The 24,472-nt window shown below is 54.1% G+C and overlaps 1 protein-coding gene across 3 annotated transcripts in view; it reads left to right on the forward strand.

The window, feature by feature from the left end:
* Positions 1-24,462, forward strand: part of NKAIN1 (sodium/potassium transporting ATPase interacting 1) — a 58,665-nt gene extending 34,203 nt beyond the window's left edge. Inside the window, exons 3-8 of one of the 3 annotated variants that reach the window (XM_080381786.1) lie at positions 2,368-2,505; positions 2,707-2,787; positions 5,063-5,260; positions 6,076-6,136; positions 8,791-8,872; positions 14,561-24,462. In XM_080381786.1, the coding sequence (XP_080237912.1) occupies positions 2,368-2,505; positions 2,707-2,787; positions 5,063-5,260; positions 6,076-6,136; positions 8,791-8,872; positions 14,561-14,570 (570 nt within the window). In that variant the 3' untranslated portion in view covers positions 14,571-24,462. Of the gene's footprint in view, positions 1-2,367; positions 2,788-5,062; positions 5,261-6,075; positions 6,137-8,790; positions 9,877-14,560 lie in introns of those variants that run through there. The other 2 variants (XM_080381787.1, XM_080381785.1) reach the window with 2 other exon arrangements.
* Positions 24,463-24,472: the final 10 nt, after the last annotated feature.

Raw genomic sequence — 24,472 nt, forward strand, 5'->3', positions numbered from 1 at the left:
CCACAATGCCCTGTGTGAGGATTGCTAAATCCGCACTCCCTACTCCCTCTGGAGCATGGCTGTGCCTCAGTTTCCCCACTCGTGAAACTGGGCATAAGGCTGCTGAACTGCCCTTGGGGCTGTGCAGGCGATGAGTGCCAGGGGAGCTGCAGCTGCAGCCTCGCCGTGTTTGTGCTGTGTCTCCGTATCTTCCTTAACCTTAAGCAGGATCCGACAAGGCTGAAAAAAAACCAAGATTTGTTTTTCACACAGAGAGAATAAGGTCAAACAATGGCACACACAGAGCAGCATTATACCTGCTGGGGCAGCTCCGGCAAAGCTTTTTGGTGCAATTAGCAGCCCTCACTGGTCTGTGGGAAGACTGGGATGTTCATCCCTAACTTTGCTTCTCCTTGGGATGAAGAAGGATTCAGTTTGGCCAGGCTTTTCTCAGCTCCTTCTCCTGCAGCCTGTCCTGGCTTGATGGGCTGGAATTAAGGAGCCACATGGGTTTAAGGCCATCTCTCCAGCTCTGTGGGATGGTCTCAGAGGCTCTTCCCAGCTCCATTCCTCACCTCAGAGACTCACCAGTACCCAAAACTCACAGCCTTTGCATCTAGTTCCTGCTAAGCAGCTCTGTCAACAGCCACCAGATTGATGGATGGCTATAAAACCCCAAGCACCATACTCCCTGTATCACTTATAATTTACATTCCTCAATTTAAAAGATCTACAGCCTGGTTGTAACTATTTCCAAAGGCTGTTTCCTCGGAGAGTTTAAATAGCGTGGAAGTGAATTAAGCTTCAGTGCAAACAGCCTTGGCCCTGGCCCCGTGGATCCAGGGGCTGCCTGGGCTTGGCTGCTCCATGGCTTTGTATCGCCTTTAATTGAAACCAGGTTCCTGCCGGCACAGGTCCAGTAGATCCTATCCCGGGGGTAGAGTAGGGAATGGGATACCACAGTCCTCTGCTCTGCCTTTGGCCTTCCACCTGCTGGCAGGATGGAGCTGAGCTAAAACAGGCATTAATTAGAGCCCTCACTAAGCCAATTCAACGAGTGTGTGATGCTTTATGGATGGGGAAACAGAGGCACAGCTGGCAGTTGCACATGCAGCTGCATTAGCCCTGGCTTATCCTCGTGAAACACTTAGGGAAGACTTTTGCCACCTCATTTATTCCCCCCTGTAATTAGGACATGTTAAGTTGGGCTGGCCAGGCAGGGATGCTGCAGGGCCCTGGGGCAGCCCCACGGCCATAACCCGCCATGGGAGCTTCAGGGAGCACCAGGATGGAGCCCCGCTGAATCCCGATCACAGTGGGGAGCTGCCAGTGAACAGAGGCAGGGATGTAAAACCCATTTTCTCCTGCAATTTTCAGGATAAACTCCCACTTCTCCACTAGGGTGAGAGGCATTGCACTGGGAGGGAAAACTGAGGCACAGTTCTGTGGGAGGACTCGGGGCCCTGGAGCTTGCAGGGTTTATCACGTGAATCTGGGGCATCTCAAAAAGCAATAAGACAGGGCTGGGCTGTCAAAAAGATAAATGTAAAGAGGTTCTTTGGTTTTCAAGGCTGCTGGAGACACAGCTCACTGCAGCCCTGTCCCCATGCCCTTGGGGACTGTGGCATCAGACACACATAGAGGTTCCCTAAAAGTTCCCTAAAAAAACATAGCCTCATCAAATCTCCATTTTTTAACTCAAAACTGTTGGCGAGTGCTCCAGTGCTCCTACCTCACCTTTGCTACCACCTTTCTTTAAGCTAATCCTGTAATTAAGAATAACAGACCCCGAGCCAGTAGCAAAATAGAGCCATAAATAAGCGCTGGGATAACAGGCAGATCACATCAGCTACCGTCTCTAATTTTGCATGGCATGCAATTCACTAAGCTGCATCACATCCTTATTTATGGATTACACATGATAACGGCAATCAAAACCCGATGGTGTTAAATGGGAAGGCATGTGACAAACTGGTGAGGATGGGCAGAAAAATCACTTGCAAAATACCAGGGGACCCGAGCAGGAGATTTTTCCCTGAACAAGCTGAGCCCAGGGATAAATGTGTCCTGGAGGGTGATTCTCAGCAGTGCTTGAGACCTGCACAGTGGGGAAACGGAGACACAGAGGGTGCTGGTGGGGTGACAAGCTGGCATCTCCCTCCTTTCCCCTTCTCAGCTCCAAATATTCTTAATAACCCCTCGCTTGCCACCATGCATTCACCCACTGCCAGCCAATGCATCATGCAGATGTTTCAGCCTATTGCAACTAATTATCCATGGGATTTCCCATTAATTGCTGGCTTCTCTTTGCCTTTAGCATCTCGGGAGCTGCTGCGGTGACTGATACCCTGCCTTAATACCTGCAACCCCTCCTTTGCTCTGTTGCAGGTAGCAGCGCTGGAGAGGCAGATCTTTGATTTCCTGGGCTACCAGTGGGCACCTATCCTGGCTAATTTTTTACACATCATGGCCGTTATTTTGGGTATTTTCGGGACCATCCAGTACAGATCCAAATACCTCATGATGGTAAGTGCAACCATGGATGCCACTCCCCACATCTGGGTGCAGCAGCATCAACCCCAGGGATGGCTCAGTCCCAGGTCCCCTCATGTATCCAAACCCAAATCCCTGTGGAATCAGCAGAATCCAGCGAGCAGGGTGAAGGGGGGGTGGACCTGGGGATGTCTGTTTAGCATGGCATGCCCTGAGCTGCTCTCTTCTTGGCAGTACGCAGTGTGGCTGGTGCTGTGGGTCGGCTGGAACGCCTTTATCATCTGCTTCTACCTGGAGGTCGGACGCTTGTCACAGGTAACGCCCCCTGCCTGCCTCCTCTTCCTCCCCACAATCGCCTTCTCTCTGTCTTTCCACCCTTCCTGCTGTACTGCCCTTGCCCTCCTCCTTCTCCTTGCCCTGCTCCATAGCTTTGCCCCCAAAAGGTACCCAGAACCTGGGGGTGCCCCCACCCTGATGGCAAAGCACCCACCTGGGTGCTGGGGGTGCCTCCCCAGGGGCTTCCAGCTGCAACACCAAACACCTGGGCATGCATGGGGTGGACAGACGGATGGTTCGGGCCAAGGCGGCAGTGGGGGGAGGCTTTGAAACAGGAATGCAAAATTAATAAAGTTGATGAGTCGGGAATTGCAGGGCGCTTGTTAATCACTGGTGCACTGTTGGTGCTGCTGGGGTTTATGAAGTGCAGAAATTGGCCAGTGCTGTTTCCTAACATGCCAGTGAGGAAACAAAGCAGAGAAGGGACATGGTGACTGAAGACAAGTGATGGCAGGGAAGTTTGGGGCAGGGTCTCCAGCAGCTCTGCTTGTGGTGCAGGCAGGGATGGGCAAGGCAGCAGGGTGGGGAGAAGGAGACACTCCTGCTGCATATTCCCAATGTTTTGGGGTCTTCTGGGGCTCTGCAAGCACCACTTGGCCCCAGAGCACCCAGCAGTGGCAGGAGAGCAGCAGGACATCATTAATGGCTTTGAAAAGTTACCCAGTGGTGATGTGAGTGAGGATAGCAGTGGGGCCATGCCTCTTCACGTCTCTCTGCTCCCACCCTGGGCTATTAAATTATAGTTCTTACACAAAAAAGAGCAAAACTTGATGTAGTAATGATGCATCACTAGATGGTTTGAGCATACTCAGCCCGTGGTTGGGGTACCTGTGCCGAGGATGTGCCCTGCTCTGGTGTCCTGCTCCCAGCTCTGAGGATGCTGCTCCATGTGCTGTGCTTGGGGCATCACAGAAGACTCAGGGAAGCAGGCTCTGGCTCACTCTGTGGCTGCCCATGGCAGGGAAAAGGGCTTCTTGGGGGGCCTGGTGGATGAAACTATCTTCCCATGTTGCAACAGGTCATTTGAGGTTCTAAAAAGCTGAAATGCTGGATAGGTGCAGCAGGCATGGAGGATGCGGGGGGGGGGGGGGGGGGGATTCACTCCCACTGCGTGGTTTTGGTGGAAATCCCCTATCTCTTGGTGATGCTGCAATGCCAGAACACCCCCTCTTTGTGCTTCCCAGCACCTAAACCCACATCCTTTGGTTTTAGAAACAAAAACCCACTTACTTTCTATTTTTTACACCCCCACCAGCAGAAATCTTTTAATCCCAGATTGGTGATTTCCTGCAAAGGATCCCAGCGGGTTTCCCAGCCCCTTGCAGACCTGAGGGCTGGTGGTGCAGTGAGGGGCTGGGAGGAGCTTGCGTGGAGTGGGTGCTCACCCAGCTGTGCTAGGAGGACCCCACCATGTAGTAGGTGTTCCCCCAGCTGTGCAGCTGCTGTCTGCAGGAGCCCTGTGCCGGGGCTGCATCCCAACCTGTATGGTCCCCATCTCCCTGCCAGATCCACAGGCAGGAGCATCAGCATCAAATGTGCCATGGTGCATCCTTGGACTGAGCCCAGGAACTTAGCCTCACATGAGCCTGCTATGGGGAGGGTGCAGGCAGGGGCTGGGGGATTAGCCCTGCATCTTATCTGAGCCCGGTGCCAGTCCGCAGCTGTGCCTTGCATCAGGGAGTCTGCTGCCTACTGCACTGCCACCTCAAAGCTGCTGGAGATGAAGCAGGGAGAGCCCAAAAGCCTGGTAATGGGCTCACAAGAAGGGGACATGCATGAGTGGGGCACCCACAAGGCTCCACAGAGATGAAGATAGGGGATGGCACCCTGAAGCCCCTGGAGAAGCAGAAGGGATTGTCCTGCACCCCTGGACCATATTCTTGGGGTGGTCCTGTGGTCCTGTCTCTCAGATGGCTAGATGCAGCTGACAGCATCGCAAGCAGCTGCGTCTCTGTCTCAAGGCCAGGCTGCCACACTGGTTACTACTCTGTGACATCGTGACGTCACCTGGCCATCTTGGCACACCTGGATGCTGGTTGACGAAATGGTCCGTGACACTGGCATGGGAAGAAGCCACAAACCCCAGGGATACTGGCTGTGGGTTAGGGAGATGCAGGGGTTCATTGACTGCCCTGCATTAACGTGGTGGGTCTTGGGGAGCATCCTTGGTTTGGAAAAGCCCATCTTCTGTCTAATCCATCTGCAAAGAGCCTCAGCTCCAGTCTGTACCTCCTCCTCTGCTCCCCTCCCGCAGGACCGAGACTTCATCATGACCTTCAATACCTCACTGCATCGCTCGTGGTGGATGGAGAATGGGCCAGGCTGCCTGGTGACACCGGTGATGAACTCCAACTTGGCGCCTGAGGACCATCATGTCATCACCGTCAGCGGCTGCCTGCTTGACTACCAGTACATTGAGGTAGTCAGCAGTGCCATGCAGATATTCCTGGCGGTAAGGGCAGCTGCCAGCCCCTTTCCTCCTCATCCCTTGTTCCACAATTGTGAAGTGATGGGACTGGGGTGAGCAGAGTTGCTGTGGTCCAGCTGAAGATGTCCCACTGTGTCATCTTGCTTCACTGCCTGTTTATAGCATCAAAGGTGGTGTTGGCTCAGGGTTGGGAAGAAAGGAGCACACAGAGCCCATGCCAGCTGCCCACCCCAAAACCTGGCAGGCTGTGGGCTAGATGCTGCAGGAATAGGGGGGTTCTTGGTGTAACACACCCAGACGTTGCTAGACTGTGAGCCAGTGAGATGTTCTGCTTGCTGGAAAGGGAGGGTTCCCTTGTCCCAGTGGCTGCCTCACCCCATGGGGAGGTGGGGTGGAGACATACCTGGATGCAAAGCTCCTGGGGAGCCTTAGGGGGCTGCAAGAAAATAAAACTTTAAAGGAAATTGGGGTCCAGAGCAGCTGCCATGCACCCACCAAAGGGGGACCCAGCACTTTGTGGGGCTCAGCATTCTCTGTGCTGCTGTCTCAGTGTGGTGCCAGCCCATCCTCCCTAGAGCCACCACCCTTGTTCCCCCAGTGCAGCTGAAACCATCCAACCTTTCTGCATCCCAAACCAGCACCCAGAGCCATTGGAGACAGGCTCTGGTACTGCCAGCCCAGGCAGCCCTGATCCTACCCAGGATGCTCCCAATCCCTCCAAAATGCTCCCAGGCATCCAGCTCACAGCACCCAGCTCCAATCCCCCCAACACCACCATGCTGGTCACATTGCCCATCATCCCCATAACCGACTTCTCTCTGCCTGCTTTTGTTTCACAGCTCTTTGGCTTTGTCTACGCCTGCTATGTCAGCAAAGTGTTCCTGGAGGAAGAAGACAGCTGTAAGTGCTTTTGCTATCAGTCAACAACAGGGAGAACTGCAGCACTGCAAAATGGCCTCAGCTGACACCTGCCAGCACCTTGCTGGGGTGGCAGCTCCTGGCTGGGGATGGGGGAGTGATGCCTCGGTCACAGGCAGGTGAAGGAGTCCCTTTAGTAGATGGTTTTGCCCCATTTTCCCATCCTTGATGAGGCAGATGTGCTGGGGTGTGATGTGTCACCCTGTGCCACCAGCAGTCCACCCCTGCTAGCCTCGGGGAGGGTGTTGCACCCTGGCCAGGGCTGGGAGAGAAGGGGGACAGGGACACAGAGCCCTCAGCTGCTGTGTCTCCCATGGGACTGCAGTGCTCACAACCTTTGGGTGCAAGCATGGGACCAATTTCATCCAACCCATGGGGTTCGGCTTTGTCCCCACACCAGCCCACAAAAAGGCTGAGATGGTCCCCAGTGCCCGATCCCTAGTCCCCACACCAGCATGTGGCACCAAGTCCAGCTCCCTCTGAAGCTGGGATGCTCATCCCAGTGCTCAGCTGCTCGGGGGTGGATGTGGAGCTGGCATCACTCTTGCTGCTCCTCACTGACCCGAATTCAGAGCATCTCCTCTGGGACAGAGCACCTTCCTCAGGTCCCTGGTCTGCTGTGGCAGCAGGGAGAATTGCCCTTGCTGCAAAGAGCCACCTCCACGCCCTGATAAACTCATGGTGAATGCTCCTCCTGGTGTGAATCCAGCCCTGTAGGGACTGCAGGAGAGCCATCCACCCGGCTCACATCTCCCGGAGCCAGCCATCACCTGCCTTCCCCTTTTGACAGCTTGGGGATGATGCAATGGGAAATACTGTGTGTCCCTGGCCAGCATCACCACAGACAGTTTTTCACCCAAAAGCAGGGGGAAAGCCAGCAATTTAGCCAAAGCTACAGGATAATTTTTAAACAATCTGTATTGTGCTTTCCAGTCTGACAATGTTCCCTGCAAACACCCCTCCAGAAGCGCTGAGCACCCTGGCCCCAATTAACCAGGCAGTTAAGGCTGTAGCCATTCAACCACATTAAATTGTCATCTGCCATTAATTAATTTGTGCCAGCTGGCAGCTCCCGGCAGCTGACCACAGGCAGGGATGTGCCACAACCACCGGCACAGCAAAAGCCACTCAGATGTGCTCAGCATTGGGCTCCATCCCCACAGCATCGAGATCAGCACCCCTGCCAGTGCCATGGACCCAGAAATGGTCCCAGCCCAGCCCAGGAGGTGCTGGAATTCAGCATCCCCACATTTTCTCCCCTCCACTGCCGGGAACCAGTGTAGCAGAAAAGGAAAATCTCCACGTGAAATTGGACACTGCCGACAGTAATAACTTGTTTCTGTATCCAGGGAGCTGGCAAAAGGGTTTATCTACCGCCGCCGGCTTTGAAGCGTGTTTGCATTCAAACAAACTCCTGCATTCAATACACTTTTAATATTAATGCTGCTGGAGCTCAGGACTCAAATGCATCTTTTTTAATGGAATATCTTATTAGATTTGGAAATGGATGGACGGTGTCAAAATTGAGAGCTGGCTGAATATTAAGTTGGGAAGATAAATATGCTGGGAGAACTGGGCTCCCCCCTTGAGCTCGCTGCTGTTTCTTGGACACCTGTGTGTAAAACCACCCAGATCATGGCTCCACAGGGATTAGTATATTGGTTTTAGGGAGATGAGCTGTGTTATGGCTCCTGTAACAGCTTGGATTCCCCAGCCTGGCTGCGTGTGGTGCCCATTCTGGGGCTGGCTGAGCAGCACTGGCTGTGCTGGTGGCAGGGTTTGGGTCTGAAGGCCTGTAGGATGATCATGGGAGAAGTACCCCCAGCCACCCATTACTCCCACTGAATCGAGCCCGGGTGAAGGGCTGGGGTTTGCCACCATGTCTCCTCCAGCGAGTGGCCAGGGGCTTGTCGGGCAGGTGATAGGCCCAGCCAGCTGGAGGGGGATGAACCACCGGGGTGGAAATTGCAGCCATGAAAACTGATCTATTGGTGTGTGCAATTCCCCTAAATGACAAGCTTTAAATGAGATAATTCCATCGTAATTCTCCTTAAATGCCCTCTCTGAAGACAATGATAGCGTAATTTCACCCACTCTGTCTGGCCTGCAACACAAGGGCTGTTGTGGTCAGGAGAGAGCTGCAGGCATCTCTGCAAGTTGGTCTGGCTCCTTCCCTTCATTTCTTGCTGGCACTTTCCTGGGGTGCTGCCATGACCTGGGATGCTGCGGCAATCCAGGATGCTGTGGCAATTTGGGATGCTGCAATGACCCAGGATGCTGTGGCATCCTGGAATGTTGCAGCAACCTAGGTGCTGTACTCTCTGCTGCTAGGACCTGGGATGCAGTGGTGACCTGGCATGCTGCATGTCCCAAGGATGCTGTGGCAACCGGGATGCTGTGGTGACCCAGGATGCCACTGCATACTGGGATGCTGCACTTCCCTGGGATGCAGCTACAAACTATGAGGCTGCACTTCCCTGGGATGCTGTGGCAACTTGGGATGCTGCACCTCCCCAAGATGCTGCTACAACATGGGATGCTGCATGACCTGTGGGTGCCATCAGGGTGTGGAGAGGCAGGGAAAAAGCCCTGCTGCCCTCCCAAGCTCACCTCACTGCTCTCCCCCCACTTCCCAGTCGACTTCATCGGAGGGTTTGACTCCTACGGCTACCAGGCGCCACAGAAGACGTCACACCTACAGCTACAGCCGCTCTACACGTAAGTTCATGCTAGGCTGGGGAAAGCCTTGGGAGTGCTCCCCAGGATGCTCAGGGATGCAGGAGCCCCTCCAAGGTGCCTCACCGCACCATTGTAACCCAAAAGATTTGTGTCTGTGAGTCCACTTGGCCTCAATATAAAGCACAGAGGTTCCTTTAGGGCTGGGTAGTTTTAGGGGGGATTGTGCCTTTGTTTTGCTTGTTGCTGCTTATTGTTTACTGAGCATCAACACACCAGGGCTGCCTGGGGGGAAGCAGCAGTTCTTCAGATAAGTGCAGCTCACTTTTTTTCTCCTCTCCTTTACCCATTAAACTTAACTAGATAAATGCTCAAATGAGATAAGGCTGCAAATTCAAAAGGGATTAGCCTCATGAGGGCTTTGCTGTGTGCCAAAAATTAATTGTATTTCATAGAATCACAGAATTGTTTAGGTTGGAAAAGACTTTCAAGATCATTGAGTCCAACCATTAACCCAGCACTGCCGAGCCCACCACTAACCCATGTCCCTAGGCACCACGTCTACACCGCTTTTAAACACCCCCAGGGATGGTGACCCCACCATGTCTCTGGGCAGCCTGTTCCAGTGCTTGACAACCCTTTCAGTGAAGAAATTTTTCCTACTATCCCGTCTAACCCTCCCTTGGTGCAACTTGAGGCTGTTTCCTCTTGTCCTGTTGCTTGTTACCTGGGAGGAGACCAACACCCCCTGCCTACACGCTCCTGTGAGGGAGCTGTAGAGAGTGATCAGGTGCCCCCTAAGCCCCCTCCTCTCCAGGCTGACCCACCCCCAGCTCCCCCAGCCGTCCCCCACCAGACCTGTGCAACTGAACCCAGGGTTTGCAGTGCGGCCGCAGCAGTGCTGAGTACCGGGGGTTGGTCACTGCCCTGGTCCTGCTGGCCACACTGTTTCGGATACAAGTCAGGATGCTGTTGGCCTTCTTGGCCACCTGGGCACACTGCTGGCTCAGGTGCAGCTGGCCATCAGCCAACCCCCCCCAGGCACCTTCCCAGCCACTCTGTCCCCAGCCTGTGGTGCTGTGTGTGGCTGTTGTGCCCCACAGGCAGGACCTGGCACACAGCCATGTTGAACCACATACCCTTGGCCTTGGCCATGGGTCCAGCCTGCCCAGGTCCCCCTGCAGAGCCTCTTGCCCTCCAGCAGATCCACACTGCCACCCCAAGAGGGTGTTGTCTGCAAACTGACTGAAGGTGCCCTCGATCCCCTCGTCCAGACCATCAAAAAGAACATTAAACAGGACAGGCCCTAGCACGGAGCTCTGGGGACACCCCGTGTGCCCAGTGCCAGCGGGATGTGACTCCATTCCCTACCACTCTCTGGGCTCGGCCAGCCAGCTTCTAACTCAACACAGAGCACCCCCAGTCCAGCCAGGGGCAGCCGGTGTCTCCAGGGAACGCTGTGGGAGATGGTGCCAAAGGATTTGCTAAGGTCTGGGCAGACAACACCCACAGCCTAGCCCTCAGCCACTAGGCAGGTCACCTGGCTGTAGAAGATCAGGTTTGTCAAGCTGGACTTGCCTTTCATAACCCCCTGCTGGCTGGGCCTGATCCCCCAGTTGTCCTGCACGTGCCACGTGATGGCACTCAGGGTGATCTGCTCCGTAGCCTTCCTCTCACCAGGGTCAGGCTGGCAGCCTGTCATCTCCCAGATCGTCCTCCCTGCCCTCCCTGGCAATGGCTGTCACACTGGTTCACCTCCAGCCTGCTGGGACCACCCCAGTTAGCCAGGGCTGCTGGGAGATGATGAAGAGCGGCTTGCTGAGCTCCTCTGCCAGCTCCCTCAGCAGCCTGGGGGGGTCCCACCTGGCCCCACAGACCTGTGTGTGTCTCAGTGGTGCAGCAGGTCACTGGCCCTTTCCCCTTGGATTGTGGGGGCTGCATTCTGCTCCCTGTCCCTGTCTTCCAGCTCAGGAGGCTGGGAACCCCGAGAAGAACTGGTGTCACTATTAAAGACTGAGGCAAAGAAGGCATTAAGTGCCTCAGCCTTCTTTGTCACTGTGTTTCCCAGAAACACTCATCCCTATCTGCATCATCATCAAGCTCCAGACAATCAAAACCGTCTCTAGCACACAGGGCTACCCCCTGCCCCACTGCCTCTCCCTTCTGAAGCGTTTACAGCCATCCATTGCAGCCCCCCAGCCGTGTGACATCCTACCGTGCTGCTGTGATGGCCACTGTGCCATGGTTTTCCTGATTCCAGTTGCTTCCAGCTCCTCCTGTGTATGGCCCATGCCGCAGGCATTGGTGGAGATGCACTTCAGTTGGGCTATCGGTCCCACCACATTCTTGGGAGGAGAAGCCCTAATTCTTACATGACCATTCTCAGGCGCTTCCATGGTTTCTGATGCAACACTAACCCTTGCACCCTTGCTGCTGCTTGGGTCTCCATCCCCTGCCTCCACTGAGATGGCAAATCAAAGGACCTTGCCCAAACAGTGGTGTGCTGCCCCCAGCCTTGCCTCTTGCAAGCCAGGTTTTATCCCTTTCCCCCTTCAAATCTGGTTTAAAGCTCTTCCGATGAGCCCTGCTTACTCCTACGCAAAGATCTGTTCCCCCTCTGAGACAGGCGCACCCCCCTTGCTGCCAGCAGGGCTGCTGGCTTGTAGACCAACCGGTGATCAAACCCCCCAAATTCTGCCTGAGACACCAGGCTCTGAGCCAGGGATTGATCTGCCAGCTCTTGCTGTTTCTTCCCTCATCATTCCCTGCAAGGGGAAGGACAGAGGATTTTAAGCCTTCTGTGCAAGTTCAAGGGCACACCATGCAATTAGAGATGCAAAGCAGGGGCTGTGGTGGAACAAACACGTTTGTGATACTGCTCAGCCCTCACTGGGCACCTGGGCATGGAATCTCGTGTGCCGACCCTGGTGCATGGGTGTGGGTGAGCACCCATGGGTGCTGTGCCCCCCTGCCTTGAGCTGGTCCTTCCCAGGACCCCAGCCCTCCGGGCTGCCAGGAGGCTGCTGCAGGCCCAGCAGTCCCCAACAGGTGCAGGATGAGTGCTGAAAGCTGCAGCATTTGGGATAGGAGCAGGAATATCAATTTTAGGTGGGGGGAATATCAACTTTAGATATACAGAGGACCAAAAAGCCAATGGCAGAGACACTTGGTGCAGTGATACCAGTACGGGGAGACCTCAGCAAGGTGCAGAGATATCCTGGGATGCGCTGGGAGGAGCATGGCCAGCAGGTTGAGGGAGGTGGTCCTCCCCCTCTCCTTTGTCCTGGTGAGGCTGCAGCTGGAGTGCTGGGCTCCCCAGTTCCAGAGAGACGGAGCTACTGGAGAGGTCCAGCAGAGGCTACAAAGGTGGTGAGAGGACTGGAGCATCTCCCTTACAATGAAGGGTTGTGAGAGCTGGACCTGTTTAACCTAGAGAAGGGAAGATGGAGAGGGGACCTTACCAGTGTCTACACATTACTTAAGGGAAAGCATCACGAGGATGGGGACAGGCTCTTTTCAGTGGTGCCCAGTGACAGGACAAGGGGCAATGGGCACAAACTGAAACACGGGCAGTTCCATCTGAATATGAGGAAGAACTTGTTTACCTTAAGGGTGGCAAAGCACTGGCACAGGCTGCCCAGAGGGGCTGTGGGTTCTCCTGCGGAGACATTCAAGCCCACCTGGACGCAACTGTGCAGCCTGCTCTGGGACAGCCTGCTCTAGCAGGGGGTGGGCTAGGTGATCTCCAGGGGTCCCTTCCAGCCCTGACCAGTCTGTGATTCTGTGCTGGGGAAATCCCCCTCCTCCCTTTCTGGGAGATGTTTAACCCAGCCCCGTGTCCTCTGCAAAACCCACCCCCTGGCACCGCCCCGGCTGCCCCGGACCTTTTTCAGGGTGGTGGGGTGGTTTGGGGTTACATGGCTGGGGGTGGGTTGTGTGAAGCCACCCAGGTACTGGAGCATCCAGAGGGGTTGCTGGGAATGGTGCCGCCTGGCTGCTGACGTGGATCCAGCCTCTGGCCTCGCAGGCAGTGTGCTGGGGGTGCCAGCTCTCACCCTGCCTGCAGGGCTGGCTTGGGCAGCACTCCTTGTAATTAGATTGTTTCCTAATTAATCAAGCTCATCAGAATGCCCACATCCTTGTGGCCTTCCTGCAGGCAGGGTATCGTGGTTGGGGAGGTCACAATCAGGACCCTGCCACCATGCTGTTCGCTCCTCCCTGTCTGCAGCCCCCTCCATCCTACCCTGTCAGCTCATTAATAACCCACCACCTAATTGATGCAGCTATAATTTATATCAAGGCACCTCCATCACCCTGACATCGGTGGCAGGTCAGGTTTATGGACTTGGGGGGATGAACCTCATCCCTGAGGTGGGAGATACAGGGTTTGTAGTGGCACAGTGACAGGTGGGGAGACCTGAGGAGGTGCTAGGACAGTGGTAACCCCATCCTGGGGAGGGAGACACTGGGGGTCTCGCTGCTACCTGTCACTGCTGAGAAGATGTACAAGGTGCTGTCCCAGCTCAGTGTAGTGGATCCGGCCACTTGTGTTCCCAGGGGACAGCTGGGCAGGACAGAACAGGGCTGCCGTCCGAGCCTGAGAAATGAAAAGCTTATTCTGCAATTACCAATTAGCTATAATTGGATTAACGGTGGGTACAGGGGAGGGTTTCCACCCTCCAGCGGAAGGAGGAGGATGCGGCATGCCAGCACCTGCTCCTCATCCACTTGGGTCCCTTCTGCCCAGCGAGGGTGGCACCAGGTCCCCACCTGCATCATGTCCCCCCAAGGATGGGGGCTCTCACCTCCAAAGTCCCCCCTGTAGCACATCCGGAAGTGGAGGAACACAGGTTAGGAGCTGGTAGCTGAGACCTGGGAAGCTGTGACAGGGGTGTGTGGGAGGGGGGTCCCGCTGCCCTGTCCTTAGGGGGACGGGGTTTGTTTCTCTTTCTGGGGTGAGGGGCTACGTGCTCGCCCCATGCTGCAGTTGTGTGTGGAATGTCTGTGTGACTGGCCAGGGCTGTGGGTGTGCGCCAGGATCCGGCCTTCCACCAGCTTTCCCCACGCATTTTAACCATGCACCTGTATCCTTGAGGATGCACAGCAATGCCTGTGTGTGCACACACAGACCCATCTGCGCATACATGTGTGTACAGACACACTCCCACATGCCTGCATGCACTGGTGCACCCACCTGCATGCACATGCATGCACATTTACACACTTGTACCCACCTGCACCCATCTGCACACACACGCATGTGCCTGCACACACATGCACATGCATGCACACGCGCAGGGGGAGCAGCCAGTCTGGCGGCATGTGCAGCATCCCCCAGACCCCAGACCCCACCAGCTGCTGCCAAAAGGCATGTGCCTCCACTGTGGTTGAGGGTCCTGGGCCCTTCCATGTCCCCTCCATGTCCCCTCGGTGCCCACAAGCAGCCAGGGACAGGTAAGTGAGGCAGCCCCCACGTCACTGCTGCAGGGGACATAAACCCGCTGGGGCTTCCCAGCCTGGCCCCAGCTGTTCTCTTATATTTTGAGGGGGTGAGACAAGGGTGATGTGAGCGCCACCCTGAGTCATCCCAGCAGGTCCCTGACTGCAGGATGGGAAGCTGGTGGCTGCCAGTGGCCATGTCTCCTCGTCCGTAAGTGGGGACATGTAGCGGGGACAACTGCCCGGACTCCAGTCTCACCCCTAACACCTCCTCTCCCCTTTTCTCCCCAGATCTGGGTAACCTCCTCCTGCCCTGGATCCAGCCCTGGCCCGGCGTGGGAGCAGGAGGCAGCAGGACCCCCTAGAGTGAACTGTCCCATATCCAATGACACGACCCCCAGCGAGGGGGGACACACGATGCCAAGCTGCCCAGTTCCCCCCTGCTTCCCTACACCCTGCAAGACCCCTGAAGAGAGAGCGGGGAGCTGCACATCCATCCCACTCCGGATGCCTCCAAGCCCAAACCACCCACCCACAGCAGGACTGGGGGGGCTGGATATGGGGGACACCCCCCAAGCCGTGCCACCCCCCCGGGCTCCCACACCTTCCCCAGGCTGGGGACATGGGGACACGCAGGGAGGTGGCATCGCTCACTGGACACTTTTCTTCTGTTTCTTCCAGCCTGGATTTTCCTTGGAGCAGCAGGGCCCTTCCCAGCGTGCTGGGCAGGAGGGGAACCCGGAGCAGGATTGGGGCAAATACCAGCCAGTTTGGAGCAGGGGGTGGGGGACAAACACCACTTTGGGGACAGCAGGGCATGCAGAGCAGCTTTGCCCTCCACAGGGTTGGGACAATTTTCCGAAATGCCGGGTTTGGGAGTTGGGCTGGCCCCAGAAATGGAGGTTTTGCTCCCAGAAGGAATTTTCCAGCCCCCTGGTTGGTTGAAACAGCATTGAAGGGGCTCGGTCCGGCATGCCCCGAAGAGCTGAATCTGGCGGTCAGCATCTTGCCTCAACTCCCCCCAGATCTAGGGACATGGGGGGACACATAGCACCCCTGAACTCCCCCACAAGCCCCGCATCCCTCCCACATTTTGGGGGGAAGTCTTGCTCAAATTTGGCAATACTGACGCTGCTTTCAACACAGCCCCTTTCTGGCTGTTTTAACGAATCTAATGAATGTTTTGGGTTGGTTTCTTTTTTATTATTATTATTGGGTTGGTTGTTTTTTGTTGTTGTTTTTTTTTTTTAATTTAAAGTGCCTGAGTAGACTCCGGCTGAGCACAACCACCCAGCGAGCCTGCACCAGGCCCCCCCAAGGCTGATGTTGTGCCTTCAGCAATGCTGTGCCCACTCCAGGGTGCCCCAATGCCCCCAGCCCCTTGCCCAGGGCTGCAGGGGGGCTGCTCGGTGCCTCTCCAACCCCCCCTAATCCCTCCATCCATTCGGGGTTTTGGTGGCAAATCCATCCCTCAGGTTTGGCAGCAGAAGAGGGGTGATGTTGGCATGTGGGGAATGATTATTTGGGGGGGGGGGGGGGCATGTGCAAGGTCTGTTGGGCAGTGATCACTTTGCAAAATGAAGATGACCTGGGAATTAAAAGCCTTGGAAGAAGCTGGAAGGAAAAAAGTAGTTTCACAAAGCATCCCAGCTCCCCCCAACCTCCTTGTTCTATTTTTCCTGGAGGTAGGATGCAGTTTCTCCTGGATCCCTGGATCTGGCCCCAAGCCCACCCTTTGCATCTGGGACCTGGGGGGCTGCATGAATTTTGCCTCCCAGGCAGTTGTCCTCCAAACCTGGGGGTTATTTGGGGATTATTTTTTTTTTCACCTTGGACTCTTTTTTTTTTTTTTTTTTTTTTTTTTTTGTCCTTCCCAGTAAGCAGCCGTGAAGTGCCAACGACCAAATCTTCCTGAGCCCAAGCCCTGAGCACGGGATGGGCTGCATCCCCCCATCAGCCCCTCCGACACCTCCAGCCAAGCTGTGAACTTTACAGGCAATAATTTTTTCACCATTCCCCCCTCTTTTTTCCAAGGAAAATAGTGTTTTTCAGTCAATGGATCCCCCTGTCCCCCAAAACACATCCCCACCCCCAAGCACTGCCAAGTCTCGGGGACAGAAGCATCTCTGGGGCTTATTTTCCTCTCCAGGACCAAGGATGCTCTTGTTGACCTGCTGCTGGATGGGATGGGATGGGATGTGATGGGGTGCAATGGAATGTGATGGGATGCGATAGGCAAACACCCGCCTGCTCAAAACCCTTCTCAAACCCAGCAGGAAGCAGAAGAAAAAACTTGCTGTTATTTAAAAAGTCATTCAAAAGAGCTTCCCTCCCTCCTGAGCTCTGCAGGAGCCAGGCACTGGCGCTCCAAGACCTTTTTTTTTTTTTTTTTCCCCGTTGGCTTGTTTTTATATAAGACTGTATTTGTAATGTGAACTGAGGATTTCTTTTCTATTCTGTAACTATAAAAGTCGAAGGAAAGTTTCATCTGATAGCTGTTCTGGTTTTGGGGCATTTCCCTTCCTTGTGCCATTGAATTGATTAAGAAATGGTGGGGTTTTTTAGTTTTTGCTGCCCCCCCCCCCCCCCCTTAATGCTGCCAGCTTACTCCCATGAGTGCTGCATTGCCCAGCTTTCTGCTGCATTGTAACCCAACACATCCTTTTAACAGTGCCCCAGTGACATTCTGCCCCCTCAGGTAATTTTCTTCCTGGTAGTAAAATAACAGAAAAAAAAATTAAAAACACCCTGAAATGCAGCATCCTCCGGGCTGGGTGTGGATACCACCCGCTGTGTGATGGGGGATGTGTCGGTGGCCAGCACATCCCATCCATGTGCAAGGGGGCAGCTGAGGGGGTCTGCAGCCTCCCTTCTCCTAAGAGGAATATTAATAAACCCCAAGAAAAATGCTAAGACCCCCCCTGGGATGTTTTTTCAGGTTGAGCTCCTGAAATAAAGTTTTCCAGCCCTGCAAGGAGCAAGGGTAGGGATTCACTGGCAGGAGATGCTGGGTTGTGGCCACACAAAAGGACCCAAAGGACCGCCTGGTGTAGGTGCAGCTGCTGGGATGGGTGAGGACAGCACCCACCACCTGTGTAGGTAAGCATGTGTGTTTGGGTGAAACCTGATCAAACAAGAGCTATCTCATGCCTTGCAGGTATGAGGGAAGAGAGGATGATTTTTTTAAGGGGGGATGAGCAGGGATGTAAGCCTGTTTCTATGACAACAGTGAGGCCAATCAGACCCAATGGCTGTGGACCAAGGAAGAACTGGGTTAGCATTCCCATGGCCCTGCTGGAGCATCCCAAGGCCATGCTGCTGGAGCATCCCGCTGCACCCCTCCACCCCAGCTGGGGAGGAAGGAGGAAACCTGTTTGCCTGCCCACACCCATCAATCTACCTCTTGCAAAACAACCTCCTGCTGCCCAGCCCCATCCCAGCTCCAGCAGCCTGCCCAGGCATGCTAGGACAGTAATGGTGCTCCAGCCTTCAGCCTCACTGTGCCCTGTGTTCTGTCTCCTGTACCTTGGAGGGGGACGGTAAGCACCAAACTGGAGGCTGAAATATGATTCTTAAAGTATTTTTCAATTAAAATCTTTAATTTTGGGAGGCATCTTCCAGTTTATTGCACAGTATTTGTGGTCATAGCATTTGTTGTACTTTACCTGACACGGATCAGGTCCCTTAGGAAGTGGCTGCTGCGGTGAAAGGTGGTTGTGGGACAGATAGGAAAAATTCAGGATACAGAGGAAAACCAGCCATCCACTTCCCAGCATTTCCCTTCTCTCCATTTCCATTCCACCTCTTTTCCCATGAGCATTTCCCTCCAAATTTCTGCTTGCAGATTTAGAGCCACACTGACCAAGCAGGGTCATTGCAAAACAGGAAAGCCAGCTCAGGACCAGCTGCTGAAAACCAAACTGTGAATTTTTTTGGGTGTCACGTCTATTTCCTTGCAACCTGAGCATCTCCCACGCCAGAGCTGCATCCCACCAGTGGTACCAGCAGTTGCTGGGTGGCTCCAGGAAACCCAGCCTGCTGCAGGTGTTATCGCTGCTGGTTGCCAGCTGAGCCTGGGTGCCACACAGTCATCCCAGGGTCCTTGGGCAAGGCTGGGTGCTGGCATGGACCTGGTGGAGGAGATGAAGGTGGTTGATAACCCAGCCTTTAATTCCTGTCCCAGCATGACTCACAGGGAGAGCAAATGGCAACACTTTGGCTGGGAGCATCACCGCATCTACCCCATTATTTGGGCACATTAAGTTCTCGGATCACTGACTTCTCTTGGGAAATGGATGTTAAAACACCTCCTGCCTCTCCACCTTCCTCAGGAAGCCTGACTCCTTTTTTCTCTGTTTGCAGCTGGTGCATCCTTTGCTGGGTAGGGAGGATGTTCCATGCATGACTGGGTGCCTTGCCCTCAGGTCCCCACAGATGGAGGGTACATCACTCTCAGCACTTTGGTTTTATAACCACAATCTTATTTTCAGAGCAGCAGGGGAAAATCTTCCAAATAAAACCAATATGAATGATCGCCCAAATAGCACCAGACACCCCTGCCATGCGACATCCCCCATTCTGCTCACACCCTGGTCTGAAGCTGGGACATGGGTGCAGCATCCCCAGCAGCAATGCCCTTGCTGCCCCAAAAACTATCAGGGCACCTCAGATTTAAAAAGCATGTGAGTATGGGTAATTGCACTGCTACCCACAGCCAAGGGCAGGTTGCGGGGGGCTTCACTTTGAGCCCCTTACACTCTGGACCTAGCCGGTCCCTCCTTACAGCCACTGTTCCCTGCCTGGCTGTGACTGAGACGTAATTACAGAGTCCAAGCATCTCTTGCTGCTATCATGTGAAGAAACCCTGTGTCACCGTAAACAGGAAAGGCAGGAAGAAAAGTGAGTCGATTTTCTTCCATCCCAACCCACGCAAAGAAATGGCTGAGGAGCAACAAAGGATTAATTTAGCCCGCTCAGAAACGCCGGCTCCCTCCTGCAGCCGCAGGACCCTGGTGAGTCACAGATGTTAAGGAGTAAAAAAGCCGCTTTCACAACCCCAAACAAAGGCATAGAGATGCTTTTCAGGGACTCAAGAAGATCTGGAGATCCAGCTGCTGCGGTCCTAGGTGTGCTGAGTTAAAGATGGCTGGTTCCAAGGAAATGGGAGCGGGAGCGAGGCTGGTAGGATGCGGTAGGTGAATAGAAACAATGATGTCCTCGTGCTTGGATGAAGTTTACCACTTGCTTTTGGTGGTAAATTAAGAAACATCCTGGGCCTTATTTCCACCCCCCTTTGATTCCTTAGCAGGGATGGATGGTTGTCCAGTGGTCCTTGCCAGGTGGGACATGTGGTGGCAACCCCAAGAGACACCCTTCTCCTGAAATCGCATTGCCCAACAAACACATGCCACAGCATGGGTGGGAGCCCCCCAAAACCCCCAGCCGCACATCCCCAAAAAGCTGCTCTTTTCAGTGCTCTCATCCCAGCTGGAAGGTGACACATGGATGGGTGTTCACCCAGCTGAATGCTGGATGGACACGACAGAGACTAAAGCGCATGACAAGTTCTCTGCAGCCTGCCGGCTTGCACTGGGAGCTGGCTTCTCCTGAAAGATATTGCACATATACATATGTGTGTGTGTGTGTGTGTATAAATACATATATATATGGACCACTGGGCCCATCACTTTCCAGGAGATCAGCTAAGATGCCTTTGCTGGAGCAAAGTAACATCATGCTTTGGTCCAACAAAGCCAGCTCCAAATTGGCATCAAGAAGGGGCTGAGGGTGAGATGGAGTATGCCTGTGAGCCAGTGGTGGAGCTGAAAACATGCAGAGGAAAGCCAAGACATGGCAGGGGCAATGAGGGTGGAGTTTGCTAGGGTTTTTGTGCCAGGACTCTTGCCAGCATCATGCCAGTCCCAGTACCATGGCAGGCAGGACAGGGGACACATCCAGGCGCAGGGGGAAGGTGGGAGCCAGTGTGGGCAGCTGGCTGGTCAGGAGAAGCTCCATTTTGTTCCTGTAAGCAGGGTGGGTGCCACACGTGTTACACAGTTCCCTGGACTTGTCTTCATGGCCTGTTGCCATGGGACTCCCTGTGCTGTTGCTGGCACCAGTGCCTCTTGCTCCGGGTGGTTTGGTTGCATCTCTGGGGCCTCCTCCATGCACACAGCAGAGCCACATTCCCAAACTCCCCCTGCAGACCCCATTCACCTCTCTGGGCTCCAACCTGGTCCTGTTGCACAGCCAGAAAAGTGAGTTTTTACATGTGAAATTGATGGAGATGCAACCAGCTGTGACCACCATGCATCACCTCCCATGCAGGGAAAGTGTATGGGAAAGGTCTCAGGGCTGGCAGCTCCAGGGCTGGCAGAAGAATGCACATCCCTTCATCACTGCCAGCACAATGCCTGGGTGTGATCTGGAGTAAATCCACATAGTTAGTCAGAATGGGCACAAGAACAGGGAATAACAGGCAAATGTCCACCTGGTGTTGGCTGAACATGCAGCCAGTGCTCAGGACCCTCCAAACCAGATGCCTCTGAAGTCTCTGCAATGCTTTCTCCCTTCATGCATGCAAAGCTTTGCTCCTGCCAACACCCAGTGCCACTTTGCTCAGGCAAATCCTGGTCTTCAAGCAGGCACCCTGAGAAAGGTTTCACCGCCATGCTGAAGCCTGCAGTCACCCACATTAGGCATCTCCACTGGGTGCTGCTTTGCTGCCCTTGGCTCCCTCCAGCCTCATAGGAAGAGCAGGGGCAGGTCCAGAGAGTGAATCAGCCATTCTAAGCATGGGCTCACTGCCTCCGAATTACACCAAGGGCAATAAGGTTTCTCAGCCAGGTGTATCTGAGCCTCCATCTCTGCAGCAAAGATCAAACCAGGAGCACTGGTGAGAAGCCAGGAGCTTGCGGCTGGGGAGCGAGGTGTCTGCCCCTGCAAACTTTGGTGCACGGAGGACATGGGAGACAAGTGCTGCTCGGGCAAGACTCCAGTGGGGTGGTTTTAGCCACTGCTTGGGAAACATCTTTTCTGGCCGCCCAGCAAACCCCAGGCCTCCTTCCACGTAAAACAAGCTACGCTGGGATGTTCCCCTGGCAAAGCTGTCAGTCACAAATTGCTCCCCCGCCAGCTCCCTGCTGCCAGGCTGAATGGTTCGTGGAACTTCGTGGCACATGGGGACATGCAAGCAGAGGCAGGAGGCATCCAGGTCCCCAAACTGTCACCCTGGGCTGGGCTGCAACAGGCAGGAGAAGCAGCTGCTTGCATTAGGCAGAGCCGCAGGAGCCGGTGGGCTGCCTTCTGTGAGGAGGGAGTCAGGACAGAAGCAGCCTCCACCCAGTGCCCAGGTGCATCTTGGTGTCCAAACGAAAGGTGTGCGTGGGCAGAGGGACAGTGTGGGACTCAGCTTGACAGAAGGTCTCTCTCTGTGTCAGAGAAGGGAGGAGGCAGCCCTGGGCAGCCTGCAGAGGTGGCCAGGAGGGGGCCTGGGTGGATGCTGGTGGCAGTGGGGTTTGGAGCTGGGAGCGGAGAGGCTCCACTTTCATCCTTCACCCTTTCTTGCTAAGCCAACCCACCTGCAGCACCCTGAACTCCAGCAAAATTGCTCCAGTTATGAGAGAGGAGAAAAGCAAAAGCATTTCAAGCACCAGACCTCTGTCCTTCGTGCTGCATACACCTTCCAGCTTGGGCTGGGGGGGACATGGGGGTCCTATGTCCTCATCTCCCCTGTTGCTCTGGCCCAGGGCAGAGCCAGCCCTAAGTGGGTTACAGGTGCCATGGGAAATTAAAGACTGGATCGCAAAGCATGTGCCTAAGAGGGCTGAATTAAAGTTGCACAGGCAAATTAACACTGGTATTTCCTAAATTTGAGCATGAGACTGAAGCTGGGATGATGTTCTTCTAAATGTGACAATTTGTTGGGTTGTTGTTTTTTCTTAACTGGGAACATAACAGGAAACACATCTTGAACATGCAGCACGCAAACAGCAGTGGCCTGGGGAGGGCCCTGGGAGACCCCACTCTGACAGCCTGGCAGCAGTAGCACGTTGTCACCCTCTCTATGGTGACAAGGACATGAGCAAATCAGACAACTTAAACCCCCAAGAAATAAGGCCTTGGAAAGCTGGAAGTGAAGGGGAAGGGGGGCTGGGGACTAGGAAAACCTTCTGGCTGACCGACACCTTGCAAAGTCACCATTCATTCCCTTGCTCCTATTTGAGCATTGCTGCCCTGTGACTCTGCCTCTACATGCAGCCTAAAAATTTCCAGTAATAATATCTATTTTCCAACATATATACATACTCCAATAAATAGCTCTGTCTGCAGGGGAAGGATCTGCTGGTCTCGATGCCATGCTCCAGCCTTGCTGGGCTATGGAGATGTTAAAGAGGCAGGAGAAAGCAGAGCATCCCTCCCGCCCATCTTCCAGCGCTGAGGAAGAGCTGATGCAATGTAAATGAGAAACACGGAGCTGGCAGAAGGAAATCGCTCCCCACTAAACATAATCAGGCTACAGGACTGTGAGAAGAAGTCATGTGGACTGAGAAGGTAGCAAGCTTCCAAAAAGCTTAGTCATGTAATTGCCTGTTGAGAAAATCCAGTGTTGATATATTTAATGATAACAAACATGCTAGAAAGCTTAATCTGCCTCCTGCTTCAGAGCTCTAATGATTAGAAATTGAGATGATCCCTGAGAAGGGATATCTCACAAGGACCCACCAAGGAGGTGGTGTTGCACCTACCAGTGACAGCATATGGGACAACATGTCACCAGTGGATGGGAAATGTCCCCAGGCAGCGTTTACCTGCCTTGCTAATAGGACATGAGTAGCAGAGGGACCCCTGTGTTCCGTTCCCTTGCTCCTGGTGGGTGCCTATTCTCTCCTGGGGCCCAAAGAGAAGGGAGGTGGGCAGGTATAAGGATCTAGTTTGTATTTTGGGGTGATCTAGCTAGACTATACATAGGTACGATCCCTTGGCTGTGGCTGGCCTGGGACACGTTTGGAGGTACAGACACTGCAGGTGGGATGCCCTGAGCAGGGACAAGTCTCCGCTATGACTTGGCAAGCGCTAGCCAAGAGCAGCCCTGGAGCCTGCCAGCTCCTTTCTAACTGGGTATCAACCAAGCCCTGGTCAGCAGCCTGTGCTCAGCAGGGACACCGCCACTACCTCCCTCTCAGGAGGAAGGTGCTACAACCTCAAGTCTCCTATCTGCAGCTGTTTTGCTAAGCCATAGGATTTTTCAGATCCTATCAGCTCCTGGGGCTGTGTTCAACCCAACCGCTGTCCTGCCGCAGCGCAGCCCTACATGCCTGCAAGGCTCCTGGGAGGGACAGCTGTTTGTACCCCAAGGGCTGATTTATTTTATCCATCAGCATCTATCAGAGCTCCTGTTTTCTCTGCAGCTCTGATGTGCAGGTCCCTACAGTGTTTGGCAGCTAGGTAAGGCGGCTGATGAAAAGGTAGGAATGTGGAGCAGGGCTGAGCCATATGAGATATGCCATGACATATCTCAGCAGCGAGGTCTGGGGGAAAAACCCACACAGTTTAAAAAACAAACAAGAATTTCCTTTTTCCTGGTTTATAGCTGCTGTCAGTTGTTTGCACAGCTGCTTTTCTTGTAGGTTTCTCAATTACTTTCTGGTTTGTAGATTACATCAGTGGAGTGGCAGTGGGGTGATAGATTATATCAGTGGGGCACTCAAGCATCCTTCCCAATGACATTCAGCCTCGTGTGCTAGTGACCCTGCCAAAAAAATTTCTTGCTTCCTGGTCCCTGGGGAAAATACATTCTTGACCCCATAAGAGTTAGAAGTCCTGTGTGTCTCTTCTTAGCTTGGATTTAACTCACTCTGGATCCCATTAATCCACCCTGGATCTATCTCCATTTTTCCAGGGCCTTTTTCACTGCCTGCCTCTTGCTGTCTTCTTCCGTGGTGGCTCTGTGAGCCATAGCAAACTGGAGTGAGGACAGCAGAGGACATCACTGGGATGCAGAGAAAGGCATTGGCACCACTGTTTTCTAATCATGGGATGTGTGGCAAGGCTTTGCCAACTGCCTTCCTGCACACAGAGAGGAAACTGGGATTTGTTAATGACCCTCAAGACATCACCCAGAGTTGCTTGGTTGGTCATTGCACCCAGGATCAGGGACTCTGTGTCAGGCTCGGAACAACCCTAAGCACAGCTGATGGAAAA

The sequence above is a fragment of the Falco punctatus genome, assembly GCF_963210335.1.
Source record: "Falco punctatus genome assembly, chromosome: 3".
In the NCBI taxonomy this organism is placed as follows: domain Eukaryota; kingdom Metazoa; phylum Chordata; class Aves; order Falconiformes; family Falconidae; genus Falco; species Falco punctatus.